General features: G+C 33.5%; 1 protein-coding gene across 3 annotated transcripts in view; it reads left to right on the top strand.

Annotated features, from left to right (window-relative positions):
- Nucleotides 1-25,413, top strand: part of SEPTIN7 (septin 7) — a 96,826-nt gene extending 71,413 nt beyond the window's left edge. For 2 of the 3 annotated variants that reach the window (XM_031674314.2, XM_072964681.1), the window contains exons 6-13: nucleotides 556-673; nucleotides 2,665-2,757; nucleotides 3,937-4,033; nucleotides 5,295-5,346; nucleotides 12,011-12,136; nucleotides 20,671-20,806; nucleotides 23,219-23,358; nucleotides 24,361-25,413. In XM_031674314.2, the coding sequence (XP_031530174.1) occupies nucleotides 556-673; nucleotides 2,665-2,757; nucleotides 3,937-4,033; nucleotides 5,295-5,346; nucleotides 12,011-12,136; nucleotides 20,671-20,806; nucleotides 23,219-23,358; nucleotides 24,361-24,400 (802 nt within the window). In that variant the 3' untranslated portion in view covers nucleotides 24,401-25,413. Of the gene's footprint in view, nucleotides 1-555; nucleotides 674-2,664; nucleotides 2,758-3,936; nucleotides 4,034-5,294; nucleotides 5,347-12,010; nucleotides 12,137-18,055; nucleotides 18,077-20,670; nucleotides 20,807-23,218; nucleotides 23,359-24,360 lie in introns of all 3 variants that reach the window. The other variant, XM_072964682.1, reaches the window with a different exon arrangement.
- Nucleotides 25,414-25,685: the final 272 nt, after the last annotated feature.

Here is a 25,685-nt window from a genome sequence, read left to right as displayed (position 1 = left end):
TAAAAAATAATAGTTAACTCCTCAGTATTTATGAATTAGCTGCTACCAATTGTATTAGCAGCATGCAAGTATTTGGTGACCTTCTTGAAAGTATAGTGACAAAGTGGAGGCAGCAGTTAGAGTGTAAAAGGTAAAAAGGATAATGAAGAAGATTCTCTTATGAGCCCCTTCTCTGAGAAATATAGTTGGTAGCAAGAAGTGAAAAAGAACTACCATTTTTCATTTAAAAACAAAGATTTTCCAAATTTTGAGTAAGAAGAATAGAGACTATTGTAGGAAAGTCCATTAGGAGCCTTTCTGGTTTTTCTAATTCTTCTTTAGGGCCAAAACCCTATGACCAGGGTGTTCAAGGGCATAAGTCAAAGCCTTCTTAGCCACTCCAATGCTTCTTGAAGTCCTGTTCTTCCTAACTGTTGCTGGCCCAATACATCTTCAGAGAGTGTTTCTGATGAGTAAGTAAAGTAGTTCCCATGTATTTAATTTAGCATTGGGAATGTGAAGAATCTATTCTCCCAAATTGATCAATCCAGTCATATTAAATGTTGTGTATTTCAGACTTAAACCATTGGATATTGAGTTTATGAAGCGTTTGCATGAAAAAGTGAATATCATTCCACTTATTGCCAAAGCAGACACACTCACACCGGAGGAGTGCCAACAGTTTAAAAAACAGGTAAGCAGAATGAGCTTGAACTGTTGTTTCTAATATCATTCATGTAATTTGTAGATTTTTGTATTTTCAGTATAATGTGTTACAGTGTATTTCTTTTGCTACTTTACAATATGGTTGTTTATACTATGTTAAAAATAACTCTTGAAAATAATCTTCTGCTTTAGGTTTCTCCTCAGAGTCATAGTGCCCTTATCCTTTGTAAAGCACATCATTTTTACTGTATTTGTTATTTCTATCAGGAGTATATATTTCTCTTTTTATTTTACACTTACTCCCTATTTTATTTTGTAATGTGCTGTTTCTAAGCTCAAATACTAATCGTATAATACCTTTCTCCTCTTGTATCTTGATTTGTATGTATCTTTTTTTTTTTTTAATTGAGGTACTGGGGATAGAACCCAGGACCTCGTACATGCTAAGCATGTGCTCTACCACTTAGCTATTACCTGCCCTTCCCCCTACCCCCATTTGTATGTCTCTTGATTTGGAATTGTACTAAGAATATGAACTAAGAGATAAAAAAGATGAATAAGCAATGATCTCTACTTCCAGATCAGTCACATTGTAGTGGTTGTACAAGTTTTTTTTTTATGCTTAAAAAAAAAGATTTTTAACCAGGGGTGTTTATCCCCCAGGAGTCATCTAGAGAACTTTCTCACAATAAGTTATTGGACCATTTCTCTGCCAATTGGTTCTGTAGATTAAGATGGGGCTTTAGTTTTTGTTATTTTGAAGATGCTTACTCAAGCCAATTTAATATACAGCCTCTGACTAAGAACCTCTGCTCTTGAGCTAGCTAGCTATTGTTCTTTTTTAATTCTAGTCATATATTTGACACTTCATCATTTATTCTTACGTTTTTTTCCATATAGACACATAACCCTATTGTAAAAGACATGTGGTCCCGTTTTTCTCAGTGACAATTTTACTTCTGTCTGGTTTAGTAACCATGTAGCACATTTTGTTTAGGGACCTTTTATGGCTGCTGGGGACCCTTGAAGTGAATGTTTTGTTGAAAATACCAGTACAGTCAGTGAGCTAGTTACAGGTATATCATACAAGTATAGCCATCAGTTTGTTATGAGTTTGATTAGGGTATGTAATCAACATTATTTGGATGTCTGTATTCTGTTTAGAATTTGGAGTGATTTTGGACAAGATAATTTAATTTAATTAGGTTTATTTATTTATTTGGGGGCTGGTGGTACTGGGGATTGAACCCACGACCTTGTGAATGCTAAGCATGCGCTCTACTGCTTAAGCTATATCCTCCCCACATGAGAGTTTAATTTAAATGAAGTCATTTCTGATGTTATTAATAAGCTGTCTTTTCTTCTGCATTCTCCTTATTAATTATTATTATTAACTCCTTAATTTATTATTATTACCTTCTTAATTTCCAGGGCATGTTTTCTTCCTGTGTGCTTGCCTGATCTTGTATCTGTTGCTCTTTAATTTGTGTATATGCACATGTACATGCAAGGATATTTTCTGATCAGTGTGCACATTTTTCTTCTGGAGCCAATGCTATACTTAGATTTACTTACCTTTGCTAAATTCTACTGAAAATTTTAGGTGAGTTTAAGCTCTGTTGATTCAGCTGAATAAAATAGTTGGTGAGAGTTTATCTAGAAAAAGTATCTCAGTCATTGTAAATAAATGACCTAAAGCCATTAGAATAGAAATCAACTAGAGAAAGTCCTTTCTAGAATCTTACATCATTTTTAGAACTCTTTTGGTGTTACAACCAAATGACTTTAACACTTCTGAAATAATTGTATTTTGAGAATGGTATTTATGTGTCAACTTTACAGTTAAAAACAAAAAAGACCAGCATTGTACTTTGGTTTTAGATTACAGTTTTGCATTATTGAAAAACAGTAAAGGACCTGGAGCTAAGGACTTAGGAATTTAAGAAGGGTATAATAAAAATAAAGCTAATGTATTGAAATTATGTGTGGTGCTTTTGCTAACTTCCTCTTTCATTTTAGATAATGAAAGAAATCCAAGAACATAAAATTAAAATATATGAATTTCCAGAGACAGATGATGAAGAAGAAAATAAGCTTGTTAAAAAGATAAAGGTAAGTTCATTCTCATATATATATACTAAAATGTTTTAGGGCCTTAAAAACACTGTAATATCTGCTGGAAAGACCAAAAATGTCAGTGTTTTTAAATAGTTGACTCACAGAATAAATAGGGAGATTATTCAGTGTTGAATTCAACTTTGTGATTAACCTTGTCGATTAGCTGTTATGTATAATAAAGCATTTTATGGAATAGAGAGATAAAATAATTCTTGTCTTCATGTGGTTTTTGATTAACTGATTTCATATTTTATAATTTTCCCACTTAAAAAAACAGGTAATGCGAGAAAAAAGGGGGATAATGAGAAGGGAGAGAATTTGTTATTAAGCACTATTATGCTTAATCTTTGTTTTAAGAGCCAAAAATATGTTTTCTTTTGTCCTTTTATAAGGATCAACCAAAAATCCATACCAACATAATTTTCTGTATTTTTAATTTATAGTGGTTTCCTAAGTACACTGGACCTTAAAATGATGTATTGATTAATGGCGCTATGTAAGCAGATAACTATCTTGGAATAATAAAATATTTGGACCTGATTAATGAAAAATTTCTGAGATTTTATAAAAATAAAAGTCGTATGTTTTGTATATCCTTATATATTTCTGGGAGCTACAAGAATTTGAAACACTACTCTGAGTTAGTCTGGATGATTACAAATGCAGTCCCCCAGATCTAGAGTTGCAAAGGTAGAGTTTAGCATGCGTAATATTCTCTACTTCCAGGGCTGTTAGGGTTGGTTTGTGATCAGGTAGGAAGGCTAGTAAAAGTCTCATTTTTTCCCTCTAACTGCCAATATATTTTTTACCCTTGAAAAATTTTCCAGTATGGGACAGCTTCTTTTTGGAATGATTTTGTAACAAATAATTTGATTGGTATATGCCTTAATATTTAAGAATATTTTCAGTGAAAACATAATTTTATTAATTGTTTATGTTGTTTACATAATTCCATGTAAATAACAGTTTACCAAATAGTAATTGAATGGCCTATGAAAGTAAATGCAGAAACTATCAGGGTAATTTTTTTTCTTGTATGTTGAGTAATGTAACTCCTTTATTCTTGAATTTGAGAGGTATACATAATAATAAAATACAGAGATGTATTTGAATAAGAACATTTTGTTTTATACGTATTTATATGTATTTGAACAAGAACACTTTGTTTTATAGGACCGTTTACCTCTTGCTGTGGTAGGTAGTAATACTATCATTGAAGTTAATGGCAAAAGGGTCAGAGGAAGGCAGTATCCTTGGGGTGTTGCTGAAGGTAAGGTTTTCTTCAGTGAATGGCTTTCTGTAAGATCTCACAAATGTGATTTAAAAAAATTTGTGTTCATAGTAAGTAGTATAATATGCATACTACATTGATATAGTCTAGATTTTCAAAGATAGTTGTGAATTCAGTTTCATTGAGTCTTGTTTCCTCATAAGTACATTCAGATTCATCAGACCTTGTGTCTACTAAGCCAGGCAAATATGTGTTAAATCCTAACATTTTAGAACTTTAGAAGTCACTTGTCCATACCCGCCCTCCCACCTCTGCCCTACCATTAGGTCTATTCCTGTTTTCGTGTTTGAAAAAACACTTATAATGAATGGGTTCTTTACTGGGGCTCAAAGATTGCTTCCAAAGTATCTAATAACCTTCTGAAATTGAAAACAATTTTGGAAAAAAGGCCTATCATTTTTATCTGAGTCTCAGATAGGTCCAGGACGTCACAAATAATTGAGAACGACTGTCAGAAACCCAATTAAAACAGTGTTTTTAAACAGTTGACTTACAGAATAAATAGTTTCCTTTTTTCAGGACAAAAATCACCTTTTTTGGCATCATATCTTTAGAGTAAAAAATTTCATTATTAATAGATCCTCTACTAATTTTTTTAAGGAGTTTTAAACAACAATAAAATCTTAGTTATAGCATCAAACCACAGATGTTTCCCCAAAGTTGTTTATTACACTAGTTTAACCTGGTATTTAATCTTCTGTGTTGTAGTAACTTGGAACCAAGATTGAGTCATAATTGTTCTATTTTTTGGTATTGCTTTGAAAAATTATGTAATTTTTAGGATATTTTCCAAGCTACCACTCTTATCAGTGACTTTCCCCACCAGTGACACTATACTCATTTCCAACTCTCTGTCATCCCCATGTAACCTTTAGTTGCTGAGCTGAGGCTTTAAAATTTGTTCAAGCTCTAGAAATACATGTGGAAGAAATTGCTTTGTATCCATAGTTTTAGGTACCCCCCCACCCTTGGCTCAGAGTATAACTGTTAGTGATACATTTTTAAAAATAAAGAACCTTAATATTCTTGGCTCATCATTTCATTTTGGTTACCTTAAGGAGGTTTTTTTAAGTGTTCCCTGCCCCCTCCCGCCCCCAACACTAAACTATGCTGTAGTATTAAATCTTAATGAAAAATTGATCTAAACTATTTTTCATATTCTCTCGTTATTGTTATACCCAATTATCTTTAAAGGGACTGGATTTAGTGGAAATAATATATGTGGTCTTTTTTTTTATAGTTGAAAATGGTGAACATTGTGATTTTACAATTCTAAGAAATATGTTGATAAGGTAAGTAAGCAGTTATGAAAATAATAAATTTTTTCTTTCTCTAAATAAGATTAGAGTGAGACAGATTTATTTTTTTGCCTTCTATAAATTTAGCTAATTTAAATTAGTATCTTCATTCTAGCAGTAAAGTGACCACTGCATAGAGACAACTTGGATTATTTTGCTAAGGTGTTAATGTTGTGAGCAAAAATACAAAATAGGCTTTGTGGCTAGGGATATATAGGAAAGTCATTTATCATTATACCTTGTGTTGAGGTTTAACACTGAAGGAGTTATGGAAAGTGGGAAGGAAAAGGCTTTTGCTCTTCTTTAATGTGAAAACTGTGGAAAGGAAGGCTGAGTTTTGGGTCAAAAGCTGAACTTTGAATATTTAAAAGTTCCCAGCCTAGTAACTGGTAAATGGATCATTTTTGTTACTCGAACCATGTGAACAAAACCAGTCTTCCTCCCAGGTGGGAAAACATTACTCATAAATTCCTTCCTCATGCCATTTCATACCCTTTTGTTACTTATCTCGCATCTTGCTTGCTTTTCCAGACCCTCGCTACATACTGGTCTCTTCAACCTCCAGTTCTGGATGGTTGTCTTAAGTTGATGTCTATTCCTTTTCATACTCCTGTCTACTTTCCCAATACACAGGAATCTTTTTAGCTAAGTAGAAGTAATAACAAGTATATTGATAATTGGAAGTCATGAAACAACACAGGATCATTCTTAAAAGTGAGGGGGCAAATTAAAGTGAGTCTTCCTACCTCAAGAAATACAAGAGATGAAAGTAGAATTTGAAATCAAAGAGATTGCCATGTAATTGGTTTTTCTCAAAGGAGCTCATGACCAAATGTTTTGGTAGAAAGTAGATGACAGGGTTGATTCAGCCATTGGGGTTACCAAGCCTCACACAGTGAAAGAAAAGTAAATGCATGTGAAAGGATAATAATCATCGGTCTTGGTTTTGAGAATACAACACTTCAGATTCTATTACAAACTCTTTCCTTTCTCTTACCTTTTTAAGATGTGACTTCAGAAGAACTAATAATCTCTTATGACATTATATATGTAAGGAATGTTTCACAGATACTAATTGCCAGTGCATTCCCTCTGATTTTATTCATTTCCTCAATTTTAAATCTTCTATGCTACTTGCCCAGTGCTTGACACAGTGATATTCTATGACTTTGTCTTATGTATTTTAAAAATATGCAATCAATAATTGTCTGTATGCCTAAAACACTGTTGAAAGGAAGGCTAGTTACTGCATCACAAGCTAGAATTTGAACATTGGGAAGTGCGAACGAAGCCTGGCATGTAATGAGTGGGACTCACTAGTATAGAAGCATTACAAGTAAATGCAGGAAGATTTAGTCCAGGAGAACAACAGGACAATCATACATGTATGAAAATATTTTTTAAAAATCTAAAATTATGTAATATATAAGTAGGTATGCACTATGATGAGGCTACTTAGATGTATTAAATTCAGAGTAAGTGGTATGTTATGGAGTGGATCAGATAGGAAAGGATTCATGGAAATGGATGCCTTATGATGGATTAGGATAAATGGATAAATACAGTCATTAAATGTTTATTTGTGGGATTGAGACTGATCCTATTTAACGTTTTTTGTTTGTTTTTTAAAAAGTATTTAACTGAAATATAGTGGATTTACAATGTGTTAGTTTCTGGTGTACAGCAGAGTGGTTCACTTATATGTATATATACATTGCTTTTCATATTCTTTCTCATTAGAAGTTACTACAAGATATTGAATATAGTTCCCTGTGCTATACAGTAGTTCTTGTTGCTTATCTATTTTATATATAGTAGTTAGTATCTATAAATCTCAAAACTCCTTCCCTATCTTCTTCCCTCTCACCCCCAGAACCATAAGTTTGTTTTCTGTGTCTGTGAGTCTATCTCTGTTTTGTAAGTAAATTCATATGTGTTCTCCCCACCACACACATATAAGTGATACCATATGGTGTTTTTCATTTTCTTTCTGGTTTACTTATTATGATGATCTCCAGATCCATCCATGTTGCTGCAAATGGCATTATTTCATTCTTTTTTAATGACTGAGTAGTATTCCAATGTATGTATATACCACAACTTCTTCATCCAGTCATCTGTCAGTGGACATTTAGGTTGCTTCCATGTCTTGTCTATTGTCAGTAGTGCTGCTATGAACATTGGGGTGCATGTATCTCTTTTCTTGTGGTTTGATGACTAGAGAAGTTCCTTTAACATTTGTTGTAAAGCTGGTTTGGTGGTGCTGAATTCTTTTAGCTTTTGTTTATGTGTGAAACTTTTGATTTCTCCATCAAATCTGAATGAGAGCCTTGCTAGCTAAAGTATTCTTGGTGGTAAGTTTTTCCCTTTCATCAATTTAAATATATCATGCCACTCCCTTTTGGCCTATAGAGTTTCCACTGAAAAACTAGCTGATAACCTTAATGGGAGTTCCCTTGTATGTTATTTGTTGGTTTTCTCTTGCTGATTTTAATATTTTCTCCTTATCCTTAATTTTTGTCAATTTGATTACTATATGCCTCTGTGTGTTCCTCTTTGGGTTGATCCTGTGTGGAACTCTCTGCTTCCTGAACTTGGGTGACAGTTTCCATTCCCAAGTTAGGGAAGTTTTCAGTTATTACCTCTTCAAATATTTTCTCAGGTCCTTTCTCTCTCTCTCCACTTTCTGAGGCCCCTGTAAGGCAAAAATTGGTGTGCTTCATGTTGTCACAGAGTTCTCTTAAACGATCCTCATTTCTTTTCATTCTATTTTCTTTTTTCTGTTCTGCAGTAGTGACTTCCACTAATCTATCTTCTGGCTCACTAATCCATTTTTCTGCCTCATTTGGTCTATTCCTGGTTCCTTGTGGTATATTATTCATTTCAGTAATTGTATTCTTCAACTCTGTTTCAGTATTCCCTATATTTTCTAACTCTTCGCTAAAAACTTCCCCCTGTGCATCTATACTCCTTCTGAGTTCTCTGAACATCTTCACCATCCAACCTCTTTCTCGGCTAGATTGCCTATCTCTTTATCACTTATTTCTTCTTCTGGAATTTTATCTTGTGCCTTGCTTGGCATGGAAGATACTCCTCTGCCTCCTCATATTGTCTGTCTTTCTACTTATATTTTTAGGTAGGTTAGTTATGTTTCTCAACCTTGGAGAAGTGGCCCTCTGTGGGGGATGTCCTGTGCATCCCAGAAGTACACTCCTCTCTTGTCACCCAAGGGCCAGGATCCAGCCGGTCCTAGAGTAGAGTCTGGCCAGCTTTTGTGGATTCCTTCCACAAGCTTTGGGATTGTTAATTTTCTTATTTCTGGTATCTGCCTCCTGGTGGTTGAGGCTGGACTTAGAGGCTTATGTGGGTTTCCTGGCTGGAGGAGTCAGGTTCCTGCTCACTGCTGAGTGGAGCTTGGTCCTGGACCTCTGGTGGATAGGGCAGTGTGTAGAGGCATTTGTGGCTCAGGAAGTCTGCTGATGGGTGGGGCTGTATTCCCACCCAGTATGTTGTTTGGCCTGAGGCATCCCAACACTTAAGCCTGTAGGGGCTAGGTCTTAGTGCTAATGACCCAGGCAAGATGTCAGCCTCCAGGAAAGCTCATGTAGATGAATGTCCACCACCAGCTTTTATGTCCCCAGGGTGAGCCACAGCTGCCCCCTATCTCCCCTGGAGACCTTCCAAAACCAGCAGGTGGGTCTGGCCCAGGTTCCTATGAAATCACTGCCTCTGCCCTTGGACCCAGCATGAGCAAGATTATGTGTGCACTTTCCAAGAGAGTGAAGTCTCTGTTTCCGCCAGTCCTGTCAGGCTCCTGGGGTTTAGCTCTGTTGGCCTTCAAAACCAGATGTTCTGGGGTCTCCTCCTAAGGTCAAAACCCTGAGCTAGGGAGCCTCATATGAGGCTCAGAACTCTCACTCTTGTGGGGGCCTCTGTGACTTAATTATTCTTCAGCTTCTATGTTGCCCACCCAGGGGTTTTGGGACCTGATTATATCGCAAGCACACCCTTTCTAGCCTCCTGCTGTGGTTCCCTCTTTATGTTTCCAGTTGAAGAAGATCTTTTATGCTAGGTTCCAGTCTTTTTTTTTTTTTTTTTGATGGTGGTTTTAATAGTCAGTTGTAGTCATAAGGAGGGACAAGCTCGTGGTCCTACTACAAATTGCTCTCTTGACCAGAAAAAATCCTATGTAACATTTTTAACAATGAGTATGATGGAGATACTGGCTTCAACTCCTTGAGGTAGATGGTTAAGCAATTTTGCTTAATAAAAAATTCATTCATTTGTTAAATGTGCTGTAACACACTTGTTTTTCTTTCCTAAGGCATAAATGTTCACTTACGCTAGATGTTCACTTTGCTTAACACAATTTTTCATTTATAGTTTTTGCAGTGAAATATGTAAAACATTCTTGAAAAGTATTACTCATTGAAAATGATAACTTCCGGAATATTTTACCTTATTGCCTTTCCTTTTAAATTTGGAGTAGAGGTGAGAAAGATGTATATTTAATGTCTCATTAAATATTGTCTTTAAGATAAAGGCACTCAGTGGATATTTAATAAATACTTGAAATAAATATCAATACCAATATTCCAGATGTCAATTCCAAGTAATTGAAATCATGTAGATTAAAGTTAAGAATAGAGGTTGCTCCTAGTAAAGACTCAAGTTCAAAGCAGTGTCATTTTACTGATTAAGAGAACTGGCTGTGGCAGACAAACCAAGGAGTGGAGAGAAGGAAAACTTGGTAAAAATAGTTTCAGGATGTAGCAACGGACAGTGCAGAAATCAAGTAGAGAAGGAATACAGAAGGAGAGAAGAGAGTGCTGTCTTGTCAACAATGGGAGTGGAAAAGATGGATAAACTCCCAAAACTGTGGAGAAAACTGTATTACTAATTATCTAATTAAGAGTGGAGTAATGGGTTGAAACTTATAAAGTAAAGCATATTTAATTAAGTGGAAACACAGACTTTTGTATCTGGGAAAAAACCAGAACCAGGTGTTATTTTAGTGAAAGGGAAGAATCTTTCATTATCTAAAGTGTAAGAAGACATTAACAAAAATAGCTTAACAACTAGTTATTTGTTTTCCACATCTTATATTTCAGCTGCTAAGTACTTTACCTCTGATCCATTAATGATTTTTCAGTGATACAATGATGAGATAATATATATTTAAAATTACAAAAAGATTGTTTTATATTGGCAGTTTTTTTTGATTATTCTCTACTTAGAGAAATTGATAACAGTAATTTATTCAAGAAAATCAACAGTGTTTATCATATCTTAGCTTCAAATCAATTTTTAAAGGCCTGTTATGTGCTATCTGTGGCAAGAGTACAAAAGGTGATGGCATGTTTCTTGTAAAATGGGGTGTTTACAATTAGTTGAAGAGGTTATATTGTGTCTCCTATAACATACACTGGTACCAAAAAACTGAGTGACAGCCAAAGAGAAAATTGTCAAGACTGAGACAAGAGTTCCTAAAGCAGTAGAACTTAGAAGTTTCAGAGTCAGTGATAGGTTAACCTGAGCTGTTCTGTCCCAACTATTAGATGAGCTACGAGTAAGGAACTGCCTGACTTGACTGAAGTAGAGAGGGATGGAGCTTTAGGTGTAACTCTAATGGCCATAGATTGGATATTATTCATCAAGGGGCAGAGTATAAAGGGAGATGAATCTTGTGGAAAACCCAGACTCAGAAATAGGAGGAATAAACCATCAGAGAACTGCATGGAAATGTCTGATAGTAGGAGATGAACCAGAGTAATTGAACATCACATTCTATTCACAAAGGCAAAAGTAATAGTAAGTTTTCTGGGTATCAGAAATAAAAACAGAGTAACACTTTTATGGTTGTCTCCTAGAAGGGAGTTTTGGTAAGGTGGTAGAGATGAAAAGTGAGCGATGGCAAGTGCAGGAATGGATGATGAGAAAAGAGAAAATGAAGTGATACAGAGTCCTGCCATACCATATATATCCAGAACACCGCATTGCTAAAGAATACCACAGGGCAGCTCAGGGAGTCTCTTAGCATCTTGAATCTTTAAGGGATGATGAAATTGTCTCATACATTGTATAGTTATTTCCTATGTATTGATTTTGTATATGATAGAAGTGCAATGAGCAGACATTCATTTAGCCAAAATACCACATTTACTGGACAATTTGAATAAACAGAAGATTACTCAAAATTAAAATCTCCCAGTTTAAATCCAACTTGATATGTGATATAAAGTATCCCCTTGCATTACATGAGTAAAAACTCAAATATTAATGATATTGCTAAAAGAAAAGCAATTTCTTTTAGGTTTTATGAACTTCAGTAGGAGCTAATCTACTTTCCCTACTTCAGTAAAAATATACACCATAAAGGTAAATACTCTTTTGTAGAAATGTCATTCTTCAGTAACTGCTTGAGGGGCTTTATGGCTCCTGTGCTTTCATTTGGAACCTAAATTTCCTTTGGTGTCAAGTTAGCACATTGTATCTTGCTCTACCTTGAGTGTGAATGAAGACAGTTGAATGCCATCATCCTTAAGAACAGTCTTCTGCTTGTTTTAAGTCTGAAATTTTTGTTTTGGTGAAATTTTAAATTTACACCAAAGCTTTTGTAATAGTTGCAAACTCTTGATGTGTTATTTATTTTTGACAGAACACACATGCAGGACTTGAAAGATGTCACTAATAATGTGCACTATGAGAACTACAGGAGCAGAAAACTGGCAGCTGTGACTTATAATGGAGTTGATAATAACAAGAATAAAGGGCAGCTTACGAAGTAAGTATACGTCGTTTCCTCCAGAAGAGGTATTATTTATGTAGTAAATAATTGTATTGTTTCATTTTCATCAAATTCCTCTTGGCTACTGAATAGAAAATTGGGATACTGTTCTTTATGCACAACAGCAGAAATTTATACTGTTAAGCTTTTGTTTGTTGGAGGAAGTGTAGTTTTATTACCTTGTTCCATAGGTGAAAGAGCCATGCATTCTCTTCTGGTCATTTGCCATCATCTTAATAATCTGTATACCACACATTTAACAGATCCCCAATTAGAAATCAAACAGCTCCTTTAGCAAAATTTTTTTTAAAGGAAGAGAACAGTTACTACCAAGTAACCCTTAACTCACTTTACTCTTGAGATAAACGTCCCATAGTCTCTTTAAAGGGACTAAACACAGAGCTTCTACCTTTTATTATGTCTTTTTAAAATAAACCATTTTGATAGCCGAGTGTTTACTAACAGGTTTATATAGAAATAAGGGACAGGACCAAACAAAAGGAGTAGTTAGATTAATGTAGTCTTGGTTACCTCCTCTATTCCTGTTGTACATTTTCAGGGAGTAGATTAGCTGGAGTTTGGATTTCTCCTGTTTGTTATTAGTGGTGTGAGTGACTACTGAATATATAGCTTCACCCAGCCAAGCTCATATCCTCAAGCTGTGGTGGTCTTATGGTGGTGTAGGGAAAAGAGATGTGTGAGGAGGCTGGTGAGTTAGCTGTTACAGACTTGGTAACCGTGTCTGTGCCCTGTTTTTCCTTAATTTGGGGCTGTTGAAGATCATAAGTATTATGAAGATAATTTTTTGCAATGTATGTACATTTTTAGCCAGGTGTTAACCCACTGTTAGAGGATAATCTTGAAAGATCATCTGTATAATAAATTATGACAAAGGCAAGTTCTCAAAGTAGTAGTACTGTGTTTTATAGTGGTCAACATTCCTTATAATGGAAAAGAAAATCATTCCTTTTTTCTTCTTCAGTTACGTCTCCACAGTGGCCCTAATTCAGTAAGGAAGTACCAAAAGCATTAACAATTATTGGCAAAGTCCCAAACAGTTCTCTTTTAAAACTGATCATAAACCTAACTGTATGTTTATTTTCTTCCATATTTTCCTAATGATGTTTGGATCATAGCCCCAATCTCTTTCTTAATTTTGAGTTTCTTCTTATGCTGTTAGCATGCTTATTTGAGGAACTTTATTGAACAATCTCTAGATTTTCTGGTTTCAGAGATCTCCTGAGAGTAATTCTTAAAAAGGTAAATTTCTAGGCTCAATCATTAGCAAGAGATTCTGATTCAGTAGATGTGGGATGAGTCTAAAGGTCTGTGGTTTTAATGAGCACCTAGATGGTTTTGATATAGGTGATTAGTAATGCATGTTTTGCAAAACACTGACTTATGGGAATTTACTACTGCTGTTTTAAAAATTGATTTGGTTTTTTATATTTAAAAGACAATATTTTATTTGAGGCAAGACTCAGTGCATGAGAAAAAGGCAAGAATTTTTAATTTCTTTTTAGCAAAATTTTTATTAGACAACTTTAGCACAAAAATATAAGGATCCGTCTAAGTAAATATTGTTCATAAAATTTGAATCCATTTTAAGCATTTCACTAGCTTATGAATTTTTTAACTGTTTGAAAAAAAAATACACAATTAAGGCCACTGGTAGTTTTATAATATGTTAAAGGAAAATGTGCTATCAGTTTGATTTTTTTCTTTTAAACGTTTATTCATGTGTTAGAAATAAATTTTTTTCCGTAATTCAAATATAAGGCTTTTAAAATAGTGCCATTGGGATATTTTTGCAGTTGGATGAAGGTAAGGTAATTCAGAGAAAAATAGTAAACCTTTTAGTGTTGTTAAAAATGCTTCTGCATATACAGAATTCTAGTGTGGATTACTTGAGTTAAACTATAACCCAAGTGAAAACATAAAAAGTACAATTCTATTGGAAATGTATTTCTTAATGAGATTAATCATGTCTAAACTTTGCCTGTGAAAATAATAATAAAATTTGTACTGCTAAAAGTCATATTGCTCCAGGAGTTAGTATTTTATTTTATATTAAGTAAATAGAAAAGTAAATATTTTTAAAGATTGTACCAACTGGGGAATGGCTATAATTGGAACAGATATTGGTATATGATTTGTTAAATTAGATTTTTACTACTTTATTGAATGACACATACTGAATCTGAAAGAAGTCAGTTGGAAGTCTTACACTTTTAATACTGAATTGAAAATATTAGCAATTTCAGAAAACATTTCTGTTGAATTTTTGAAAAAAAAATCAGTACCAGCAATTTATGGTACTTTAACTGATGTAAGGTGTTTTTCTTTATAGCTTAGGACCCATCCACAGACAACTAAAAAGAATGACTAATAGTTAAATATTAATGACTAATATTAAATATTTAAAAAGAATGACAAATGTGAGTTTAGGCTTCTTCTGATGTTCTATTTGTATTACTTTCATGGGACTCTTCCCTCCATGGTAATGTATCCTTTGATAATGGTGACAGGGAGAGATTGAGGTTTCAGGGATCTTGAGTGGGAAAGGTAGAGTCATTAAACAAAAATTGCCAGTTCTCCAGCCATCTCCCTTTATTATATATCTGAACCTGGAGTGTTATGACATGGATCCAGGTACCACGTTTCTATCACCTAATACCACATCATGCCCTTAATAGAAACATGTTCGATACTGGGAGATACACTCTTTAAGTTTTTGTTACAGTACTTTGATTTATCACTGAAAGAGACTCCTGTTTTGTCACCTGGAGGTTTTCAAACTTTAGATAAGGGATGGGTACGAGGGAGTAGGTCTTTTTTTCCGTAATGTGATAGGTGGGTTGTCTGTAACTTGGAAATTTTCAGGCAGATCACTTGAGGCAAAACTTTGTATGGAAATTGAGGATCTGGAAATTGATTTTCTTAAAACTGCACAAGCTAAAGTAACTCTCTTCATATAAATAGAGACTTCATTTTGAAGACCGCTGAACTTTGGCCCTTTAAAAAAAATGTCATTTTATCACTTTCTTTATTGCTTATGGTCTCTAAACAGCATCTGCAGGCAATTTGAAAAAGAAATAGGCTAGGGGAGAGTATAGCTCAGTGGTAGAATCCCCAGTACTTCCATTTAAAAATAAGAAGAAGAAGAAGAAGAAATAAAATTGATGATAAGGTCATTTATTCATCTGCTGATTGCTGATGGACTTGTTTTTTCATTGCTCTTATACAATATCTATACATATACATGTGTATATACATCTATTTAAAATTTATAATTACATTAACTTTTATCTGGCAGTGTACACTCTGAAAAGTGCTAAATAATCACACTTGGTTTAGATTATAAGTTAATTTTTTAATGTTAAGTATTGAGCAATAGATTAGTCTCTCTTATATATAATTTCTGGAGACAGTTTGGACAGACTGTAGAGTGTACTAAACTATGGGTTAAAAATAAAAATAACTGGTTTATATGATTGAAAACGTGCTTTTCTGTCATGTGGTCTTAGAACTTAAAACAAGATTTAGACATCACATTGTATACCTTAAACTTAGACAATATTGTATGTCAATTATATGTTAATAAAGCTAGGGAAAAAAACAAGATTTAGATTATATGGTTAAAATCTTAAAAATCACTGAGCTTGTCTCATCAAATGCTAATTTGTTTCAAGTCTGGAGTCTGAAACAGTGAGCACTATTCTTTGTTCAGCTATTACCTGTGTTGGGCAAAGAAGATATCAAGTCATCTGTTTACCTCAGGAAGAGTGAATCTTGCCCACCTCTATCTGGAGGTTGGAGGTGTTAGAAGTAACAGAAAGTGAGGTCAACTTCTGAATTAAAAAGGATTCACAAGGGGTTGTAAAGGAATGGGGAGAAGAATTAACCATATCCAGACTGTAGATATCTTAAAAGAAAGTGATCCCCAGTAAGGGAGTTTTACAAATTGAAGGTTCGTGGCAGCCCTGCGTTAAGCTAGTCTGTCTATGCCGTTTTTCCACCAGCATTTGCTTCCTTCATGTCTCTCTGTTACATCTTGGTGATTCTTGGAATGTTTCACACTTTTTTATTATTATTTGTTATGTTGATCTGTAATCAGTGATCTTTATTCCTGCTACGACTTACTGAAGGCTCAAATGATGGTTCCCAATTTTTAGTGATAAAGTATTTTTTGATTGATGTATGCATTTTTTAGACATAATACTATTGCACATCTAATAGACTACAGTACAGTGTAAACATAACTTTTACATACACTAGGAAGCCAAAAAAATCTATGTGACTCAGTTTATTTCTGTATTTACTTCCCTTTATTGAGGTAGCCTAGAATCAAACCTGCACTATCTCTGAGGTATGCCTGAACTTAAAATCACATTTGATTGGTGACTCTTCTGAATAGTTTTCTATCATTGACACCTGTTATGACAGTTAATATCTTGCTCCAAGTTGGTGTACACACTATTGCCTCTTTCCTATATGTTAATTTATTATTGTTTTCTATAACCTTCATCTGTAGCCTTGGGAAAACTATGTAGATAACTGAATTCTTAGAAATGACTGAAAATACAGGTTTCCAAAGGCTAATCCTCAGAATGCTTGGTATATGACAGTTTCATTGATCTGAAATTTTCCAAAGTTTTTCAAGAAATAAATTTATTCAGTTATATCTTTTACTCTTTGTTCATACGTCCTTTCATGAAAATATGATGATAGTATTGTTATATTTATATTTGGTTTTAAATTTTAACACTCTCACTTTGTAAAATAAAATGTTAGTAACTATTGTTTTCCAAAATGTTTGGATATTTCTGTTGCTCTTTGAAGTCCTTTATTTAAATGAAATTCCTTTGGAAAATTTTGTATGAAAATTGCTACATGTCTGTATACATAGTGACCTATCAAGACCACACATAATTTAAATGAAATGTGGTTGTCTTTCCATTGCACTCAAAATGTGGGTCATGTAACACAACCACAATAGAACCTTACTACGACAGCCTTAAGTGTGATCCTTGCTGTGATTTATTACTGGTTACATGGAAAGAATAAGTCATCTGGTGGCTTTTAGGAACTATAGCCTCTTAAAGAGATCCCTAGAAGGAACTAAGTTATATCTTTGGAGACTTAATGTTATATTCAGGTTATATTGCAGTCTTCTTAAAGAAAATCTGTTACCAGATCTTTTCATTTCTTTGAGTTGCTTTAAATTTTTCTGACAAGTGTAAGTTTATAAGTTTAGCATAGCTATATGTGTGAAGAAGAGTTTCCATTAAAAAGCAAGCAGGCAATGATATAATTTAAGTGGTTTTTCCAGACATCTAATAAAAAAAGTTTCATTTGAAAGAAAAAAATATGACAACAAAAAGTGATCCTTTTCCCTGTATTTTCCACATTATGAATACAATTTTGTGTTAGTTTTCTAAATGCCGCTTTAATAAAGATGACCAAAAGTGGGTGCTAATTTATTTAAAAATTCAATTTGAAAGATTGTTTTGACTGGTGAGAGGCTTCAAAAAATTCATTTTAGATATGTGTGACCATTTTCTTATAATACTGGGATATCACTTCATTTGGTCAGGAGTAAAGTATTTTTACAAGGCTGAAAAACAATGTGAAATATTGCAAATTTCTCTGAAAGTACACATATTTAAATAGCTTTAGAAATTTGAGCAGGCTGTCAGACGATAACTTTACAACATTTATTTTCATAATGATTTGGTGTAGGGATTGCTGACGGAATTTTGGAAAAGAAATTAACTAACTTTAACAAATTTTGCCGTAAACTTTTGTTTTGGGGCACATATCTTTATTGTGAAATCTGTGAATTTGCCTTTAATTGCTGCTTTTAGTATGGTTTACTTTGAGTGTGCTAAGTCTCTGTATTTTTTGTTCTTTTAGATATGACACAGTTGAAGGCATGTAAGTGGTTAATTTGTTTTTCCAAAGACATAAGCAATTTTAGTATGTAAAAATTTTCAATATTTAAATTTTGAATTTAAAAGCAAATTTCAGAACATCATAGCATGTTCCTCTATAGGCTTCTACTTTCCCCCAAGAGTTATTTAAATAATAATCTAGATCATAGGGTTTACTCTTGGTAAGGTAGTTAACCTTTTCATGTGCAGATTATACTATGAATTCTTTACATTCACATGAATTGCCTTCTTCCCCTCAAGGGTGAAATTAAATGAGCATTTTATAGATAGGTTTTATAAGTTATATAGTAACATAATAATATAGGTTATGTAAGAATTATGTATTTAACTGTAAAATCACAGTTCTGCCTAAATTCTAATTTATTTTTTAAGTTCTAGTTTTCATTTATAATTTATTTAACATAGTTACAATGTATTTATTTAATATATTTTCAAATCCCAACAATATTGTTGGATAATCTGAATTGCTTAAACATGTATATTCAGTTACTTAAGACTGCCAATTCAAAAATCATTATTAGGGTTTTTTTTTTCCCCTCTAGAGCCTAACGATGTTTTGGGGGCTGGTAGAAGTGCGTTTTATAGAAATCAGGCAAAAGCTTTGAACCCTCTCACTGGAAAAATACTACATGAACACACAACACACCACACCACACACACACACACACACACACATACACACACACACACACATTTGGTATGTCCTTTCAGGGCATTCATTGACACTGCCCAAGAGATCTGAGGCCCCTATATTAAAAACACCTGCCATAACGATGAAAAATGTATTAATATGTAGGGCCTTTTTGGCTTTTAATGAAATAATGATATTTATACTTAAAAATTTATTTTCAGTTGACCTCACTTTTCTAATGTAGGTTGTTCTTCTAAATTAATGTTTGGTTTAGTTTCATTTTCAGAACTTCTGATTAATTGTTTAATTGTTAAAACATACTGCAGGTTTGTTAAGTTTTCTTTTGGTAAAGGAATATCCTTTAGTTAAATAACATTTTATTCTAACTTAGATTAATTGCAAAAATGAATAATCTTTATCACAATAGTCACATCATTGTCCTTCCTTTTTTGCTAAGAAAAATCAGTAGCCAGTGTTCTGTCCTGTTGCTCATTTAATATTTTCCATCTTGCTCTCTTGTCCTCCTGCTTGGTAGGGAAGTTAGAAATATTCAGCCTTGTTAGGAGAGATGTCACCATAATCAGAGTGTGTCAAATCAGGATTAAAGTGACTAGCTTTGAAGTTATGGGTGAAATACAACGCCTCATTTTGTTTTTAAGCCCTGATTTAACTTACTGCTTTATTGAGACAAAATTCACCAATTTAAAATGTACAATTAAATGGTCAAGGCCTGTTTTTGTGGAGGCAAAATAAACACATTTTATCAACCAAGTCAGAAAAAGGGCCTGCGTCTTTTAAGTTGTTCCAGTATATTGAATAGTTTTCAGAGATCCTTAAAGCCACAGAGCCCACTTTTCTTTCCTCCCTGGGGCTGTAGTAGGTTACTGATACTTTGGCATTCTCTTGTGTCTATGAATATATTAGCCTTAACATAAAGCTCATTTGTAATACTTTTCATCATGAAAATTTTGGACAAAATTGTGCAGAGATTTGAGCCTGTGGACTTTAATGTTAGTGGAGTGAACTACTTTTATTTATGCTTGTGTGTATTTTCTGGCATTTCAGAAATGTCAGGATATTTATTTTCTTCTGATTCATTCTCTCTCTCTCTCTCTCTCTTTCTCATCTATGTATGTGTTATCACGGACCGTCTTTGAAAATCAAGACTGAAATATTTGAGTTAGGTGGAATGAATTTTTCAAGAGCATTGACATCACATTAAGTGAACTAGAAATACTCTGCTTGCCTAAATGAAGAGTGTTCTAAGTATCGCCTGATAGTTTTTTCCAGCGTATCAATTTGGTTAACCAAAATAGGTTTGAATTATTGTTAATTGTGTGATTGTGATGTCAGTAGTTGTCTAAAAGAATAGATTATAACACTTGGAAAATTGCAGAGCTAAAAATATTTTACATATGTTAACTTCAATAACTCAGTAACTTTTCACATAAATTTTTGTTTAAAGTACAAAATTAAGTAGTTTTCTTCTCGTTTTCCATTCTGTAAATGTATTTAGGGAATGTTCCCTTTCCAGTTTCCTTCTACAGTTTATTTTATGTGTTATCTTTGATTTGATATGCATTAGATTTAGAGAAGCATCCCACTAATAGTCACCTTTGGTAGGTCTGTTTTTGTATTTACAGAAATTTCCAAGTTTAGATATGAAACTTCATGGGAGGAGATTCTAGATTATAAATATTTATAAATTTTAAAAGTTTCTAAAGAGTTTATAACATGTTTATGCATAAAATTTCAAGTCTGTGTTCCGTGTCATTTAACGTGGTATCAGAATAATTGAAAAATTATTTTGAGACGTATTTTCAAAAACCAGAAGGCAAAGAATTTAGTAATGGCATCCAGCATCTCTGTTTTCATCACTGTTTCAGAGTTTCATAGTATACTTTTTTTTTAAGATGTTTAATGATTATCATTAACGTTCATAACAGGAGCCCTCTCGCACAAATGGAAGAAGAAAGAAGGGAGCATGTAGCTAAGATGAAGAAGATGGAGATGGAGATGGAGCAGGTGTTTGAGATGAAGGTCAAAGAAAAAGTTCAAAAACTGAAGGACTCTGAAGCTGAGGTAATCAACCTAATATTTCTGCCTTTTATTGACATGATATTCCTTTTTAAAATAATATCTTTAATAAAGTTCATAGATAATAAAACCTTTCTATAGATATTTTTAAAATTTAATATAATACGCTAATGTAATAAAATGGAGATGTAAAAGCAAACATGTTTATAATAAGATAGTATATGTTTTAATATGTGTTGGATACAAGTATATTTGGTAGGAAGACATAAGATACTTACAATGAATTGTTAGCTATAATAGGCAAGTTATAAGAAATGAAATTATAAGCCATTCCATACAGTCAGTATAAGAAAAGTATAGATCAGAGTTTTGGGTGGATATAAGAATTAAAACTAGTGTTAGAATAATAATAGAAGGCCAGATTTATTTGCATATGAATGAAGAAGAAAGAAAGGTAAACTAAGGACATGCCAGAATAAATTACAAGCAAAGAGGAGAAATTGAAGGAGTGTGTTTTTTTTTGTAAATGAGTTGGGCCTTATTTGTAATATTGTGTCAAAGAAATTCCCACTGTTAAAAAAAATCAGGTAAGATAGTGACAAAGCAGTCCAGTAAGCTGATCAGCTACCCTGGAATCCCTGTAGATGCTGAGGCATATATTTAATTTCTGTTAATTAAAAAGATCTTGAAGACATATCCTTCAGTAAGTGACAAGAAAAAAAAAGATGAGGGAAAAAATCCACTAACATAGAAATTATAGACTAAGTAGTTGACTTGATGTCTGAGAACAGTGGAAGAAACTATTTCACTGCCAAAAATACTAATGTGTTTGATTATTTGGCACTATCATACAACTACCAGTTGTTTTGTAAATGTAATAATATATAGACTTTTCTAAGTAGTATTGCCTTTCCAAAATCTGAAAAATTCTGAATTGTGAAACACATCTAACCCCAAGGGCTTCTAGGAAGTGAGGGATTGTAACCTATGCTTTTAACTCTACATGCAGTTAACACAAAAGATACATGTACGTGGCAGAAATGTTCAGGTAAAGAATGAGGAATGCTGTGACCTACTGCCCAGCTTTAAAAATAAGACATCGTCAGTTTATTTGAGGCCCCTATGTACCTCTCCCCTTTTGTATCCCTCTCTTTCCTTCTCAGAGGTAACTATTCTGAATTCTGTGTATATGATACCTTTGCATTTTTTTTAATAACTAAAGGTATTCCCAGTTCCTATTTTCTGATATCTTCTTAGTAACTTGTTGCTATCATCAGGAAGATGTTACCTCAAATTTGACTCATGTTTGCTTAAATATATCTTGGATGGTGTTGTTTTGTAGGAACAGCATGAAATATTTGGAACAGGAATGAATGTGAAGTCACTTTTTGTGGGATTACAAAGTAATTAGGAAAACACATTTTATGCACAATTATATTATAATCCAAATTCAAGATGCTAACTCAGTGATGTAATATAATCTTTAATAGAACATAATTCCTGGACATCTGAAGATTTTTAACAGCTCTTAGTTATTCAGTGTAGTTAAGATTTAATCTGGTTTTTTTTTTGAGGGGGAGGGTTCTTTTTCTTTTTCCTTTTTTATTTTTTGCTGTGATTGTTTTCCTCAGAAATTGATTGACTAGTGCCTAGATGAAATTATCTGATAAAACATTAGATGAGCTCTTTGTTTCTGCAGTTACTTTGCATGAGTGTTTCCACCTCTAAGCCAGCATTCTTTGCATCACTAATTCTCAACATAGGAGGAACCAGTTGCTTTAGAATCACTGGAGCTTGTTGAAAATGTGGATTTCTAGACCTAAGACTCAGAGATTCTAATTCAGTATGTCTGGGTTAAGGTCCAGGATTCTGTGTTTTTGCCAAGCATTCAGGTGATTTGTATGAAGACTGACACTTGAGAGCCACTGCTTTGTAAGAATCAGTGGACCTTACTGTGATCTTATAACTCTTAGGTCCTTACCTATCTGCTTTCTTTCTGCTTATCTCAGCTTTCTGAATTTGGAATTAGGAGATAGATTCAAATCCTGGTTCTGCCACTTTCTAGCTAATGATCTTGGACAAGTGACTTAAACTCTGCAACTGTTTGCTCATCTGTAATTGTGGGAGCAGTGGTGTCTTCCCTTCCCAACTTCCTACATTTATGATAATGGGTGATGAGTAAGGAAAAATGAGGTAAGATAGAGTGTGCCCGTTATAAAGTGCTACACGACTGTAGCTTATTGCACTCTTTTTTTCCCTATTACCCGAGATTATTCTCTTGGGTCACTGGCCTTTTGGGTGGTAAGTCCTACAGGAAGAGATGGTGCTTTCCAGGTAGTACTCTGAATTTATAACTAAGAATTCAGTGCTCATGCTGTTAACATTAGGATACCTGGGTGGAATGTACTTCTGCTCCTGATTTCTCAGTTTTATTTTATATATTGTGTTATGATTTAGCTCCAACGGCGCCATGAGCAAATGAAAAAGAATTTGGAAGCACAGCACAAAGAATTAGAGGAAAAACGTCGTCAGTTTGAAGATGAGAAAGCAAACTGGGAAGCCCAACAACGTATCTTAGAACAGCAGAACTCTTCAAGGTAACTAATATCAAATTCCCAAGAAATGTATGTATTAATATTTTAAAGAATTATTTTCCTATTTATTTAAAAAACACTAACATTTTAAAAGACATCACCCATTAACACACATTCCTGAGCACAAATCATTTTCCTCGATGAATATTTTATATATGAATGCAATCTATCTACTATAACAGTATTTTTTTCACTATGAACATTTTCCATGACTTAACAATCTTCACAATTATAATTTAGTAGCTTCATAACATTCTCTTCAGTTGATTCACCACAATCAGTTGCTTACCTCTTTCTGCCAGTTGTTGGACATAATGGTTGTGTTTAACTTTCGGCAAGCATAGAGAACACTGCTACAAAGGTCTTTTATATGTGTTTAATACGTTGAATAATTTCATTAAGGTAAAATTTTAGATATTTAATTCCTAATATAGCTAATCATTAGTTGCTCTTGATTTATACAGCAATCAGTAACATTTGTACTTTGGGTTTCTTCTTTTTCTAATTCGTCCCACTTAAAACTGAAAAGTTGTACCCCTGTAAAGATTTTACAGTTTAGCCTCACTGCTACACATATTCAAGATTAGACATTTGTTCTGTAACACTGTCCTTCTATTCACTTTCTTCCCAAGGAAGAGGAAAATATATCTGTAAAAGCAAAGCAGTTCAGTGAAAGCAAATGGCAATAGGAGAAAAGGATATCTTAGTTGATGTCCGTTGATCATTTTTGATTTGATTTCATTTAGGAAAAGTTGTTCTTATGTATTAAAAATGGGTTTTTACCATATTTTTTACTATTTGTCCTAGAATATTTGACTGTCCAAGAAAATAGTATAGACTAGCATTGTCCTTATTGTTCACTTCTAAATCTTCTAATTTTTAAATGTAAAAGTAGTGTTTGAAAATCCAACACAGTTGTAGTTGGGTTAGCTATTACTACCATATGTTTTCTATAATATTTATGAAGTGATCACTCATTTTGATTATTTTCCTTTAATCATTTAGGACCTTGGAAAAGAACAAGAAGAAAGGGAAGATCTTTTAAACCCTCTATTGACCACCAGTTACGTATTAGTTGCCAATATGCCAGCTTGGACATCAGTGTTTGTTGGATCCGTTTGACCAATTTGCACCAGTTTTATCCTTAATGATGGATTTAACAGCATGACAAACATTATTTTTTTTCTGTTCTTGATGGAGATTAAGATGCCTTGAATTGTCTAGGGTGTTGTGTACTTAGAAACTAACAGCTCTAAGTACCTTTCCTACATTTTCTTTTCTTTTTTTATTAAACAGATGTCTTCAATTTAATGCAAGAAAACTTTACTGTTGTACAATCATGTTCTGGTGGTTTGATTGTTTACAAGATATTCCAAAATAAAAGGACTCTGGAAGGTTTTCATTGAGGATAAATTGCCATAATATGATGCAAGCTATGCTTCTTTATGATAATTATAATACAAAGGTTCCATTCAATGCAGCATATACAATAATGTAATTTAGTCTAACACAGTTGACCCTATTTTTTGACACTTCCATTGTTTAAAAATACACATGGAAAAAAAAAACCTATATGCTTACAATGCACCTAGAGCTTTTTTATAACAACCTTTTTTTGTTTGTTTTGGATTCTTTAAATATATATTATTCTCATTTAGTGCCCTCTTTAGCCAGAATCTCATTACTGCTTCATTTTTGTAATAACATTTAATTTAGGTATTTTCCATATATTGGCCCTGCTAAAATAGAATATAGCATCTTTCATATGGTAGGAACCAACAAGGAAACTTTCCTTTAATTCCCTTTTTACACTTTATGGTAAGTAGCAGGGGGGAAAATGCATTTATAGATCATTTCTAGGCAAAATTGTGAAGCTAACGACCAACCTGTTTCTACCTATGTGCAGTCTCTTTATTTTACTAGAGATGGGAATCATGGCCTCTTGAAAAGAAAAAAAGTCACCATTCTGCATTTAGCTGTATTCATATATTGCATTTCTGTATTTTTTTGTTTGTATTGTAAAAAAAAATTCACATAATAAACAATGTTGTGATGTAATACAGTGTGGGGTCTTAAATATTCTGCAGTTGAAATATAAGACTAGAATATGTTTGGGAAGAAGCTTTTCAACTTGAACTTGCCTCCTCCATGATTGTAACTCTTTCTCTTGCATGTTTGTTTCATTTAGAATTCATTGTGCTGATTTTCTAATTTATAGGATGTAGTATCTCTGTAATCCTTACTATCTCCTATTAACATATTATTTCTCTAACAATGAATTTAACTCCCTTGGTGAACTCTTTTAAGTCCTTGGAGAAGTTTTTAACTAG

Source organism: Vicugna pacos, chromosome 7 (genome assembly GCF_048564905.1).
Source record: "Vicugna pacos chromosome 7, VicPac4, whole genome shotgun sequence".
Lineage (NCBI taxonomy): Eukaryota > Metazoa > Chordata > Mammalia > Artiodactyla > Camelidae > Vicugna > Vicugna pacos.
This window is presented reverse-complemented; position numbering and strand designations above follow the sequence as displayed.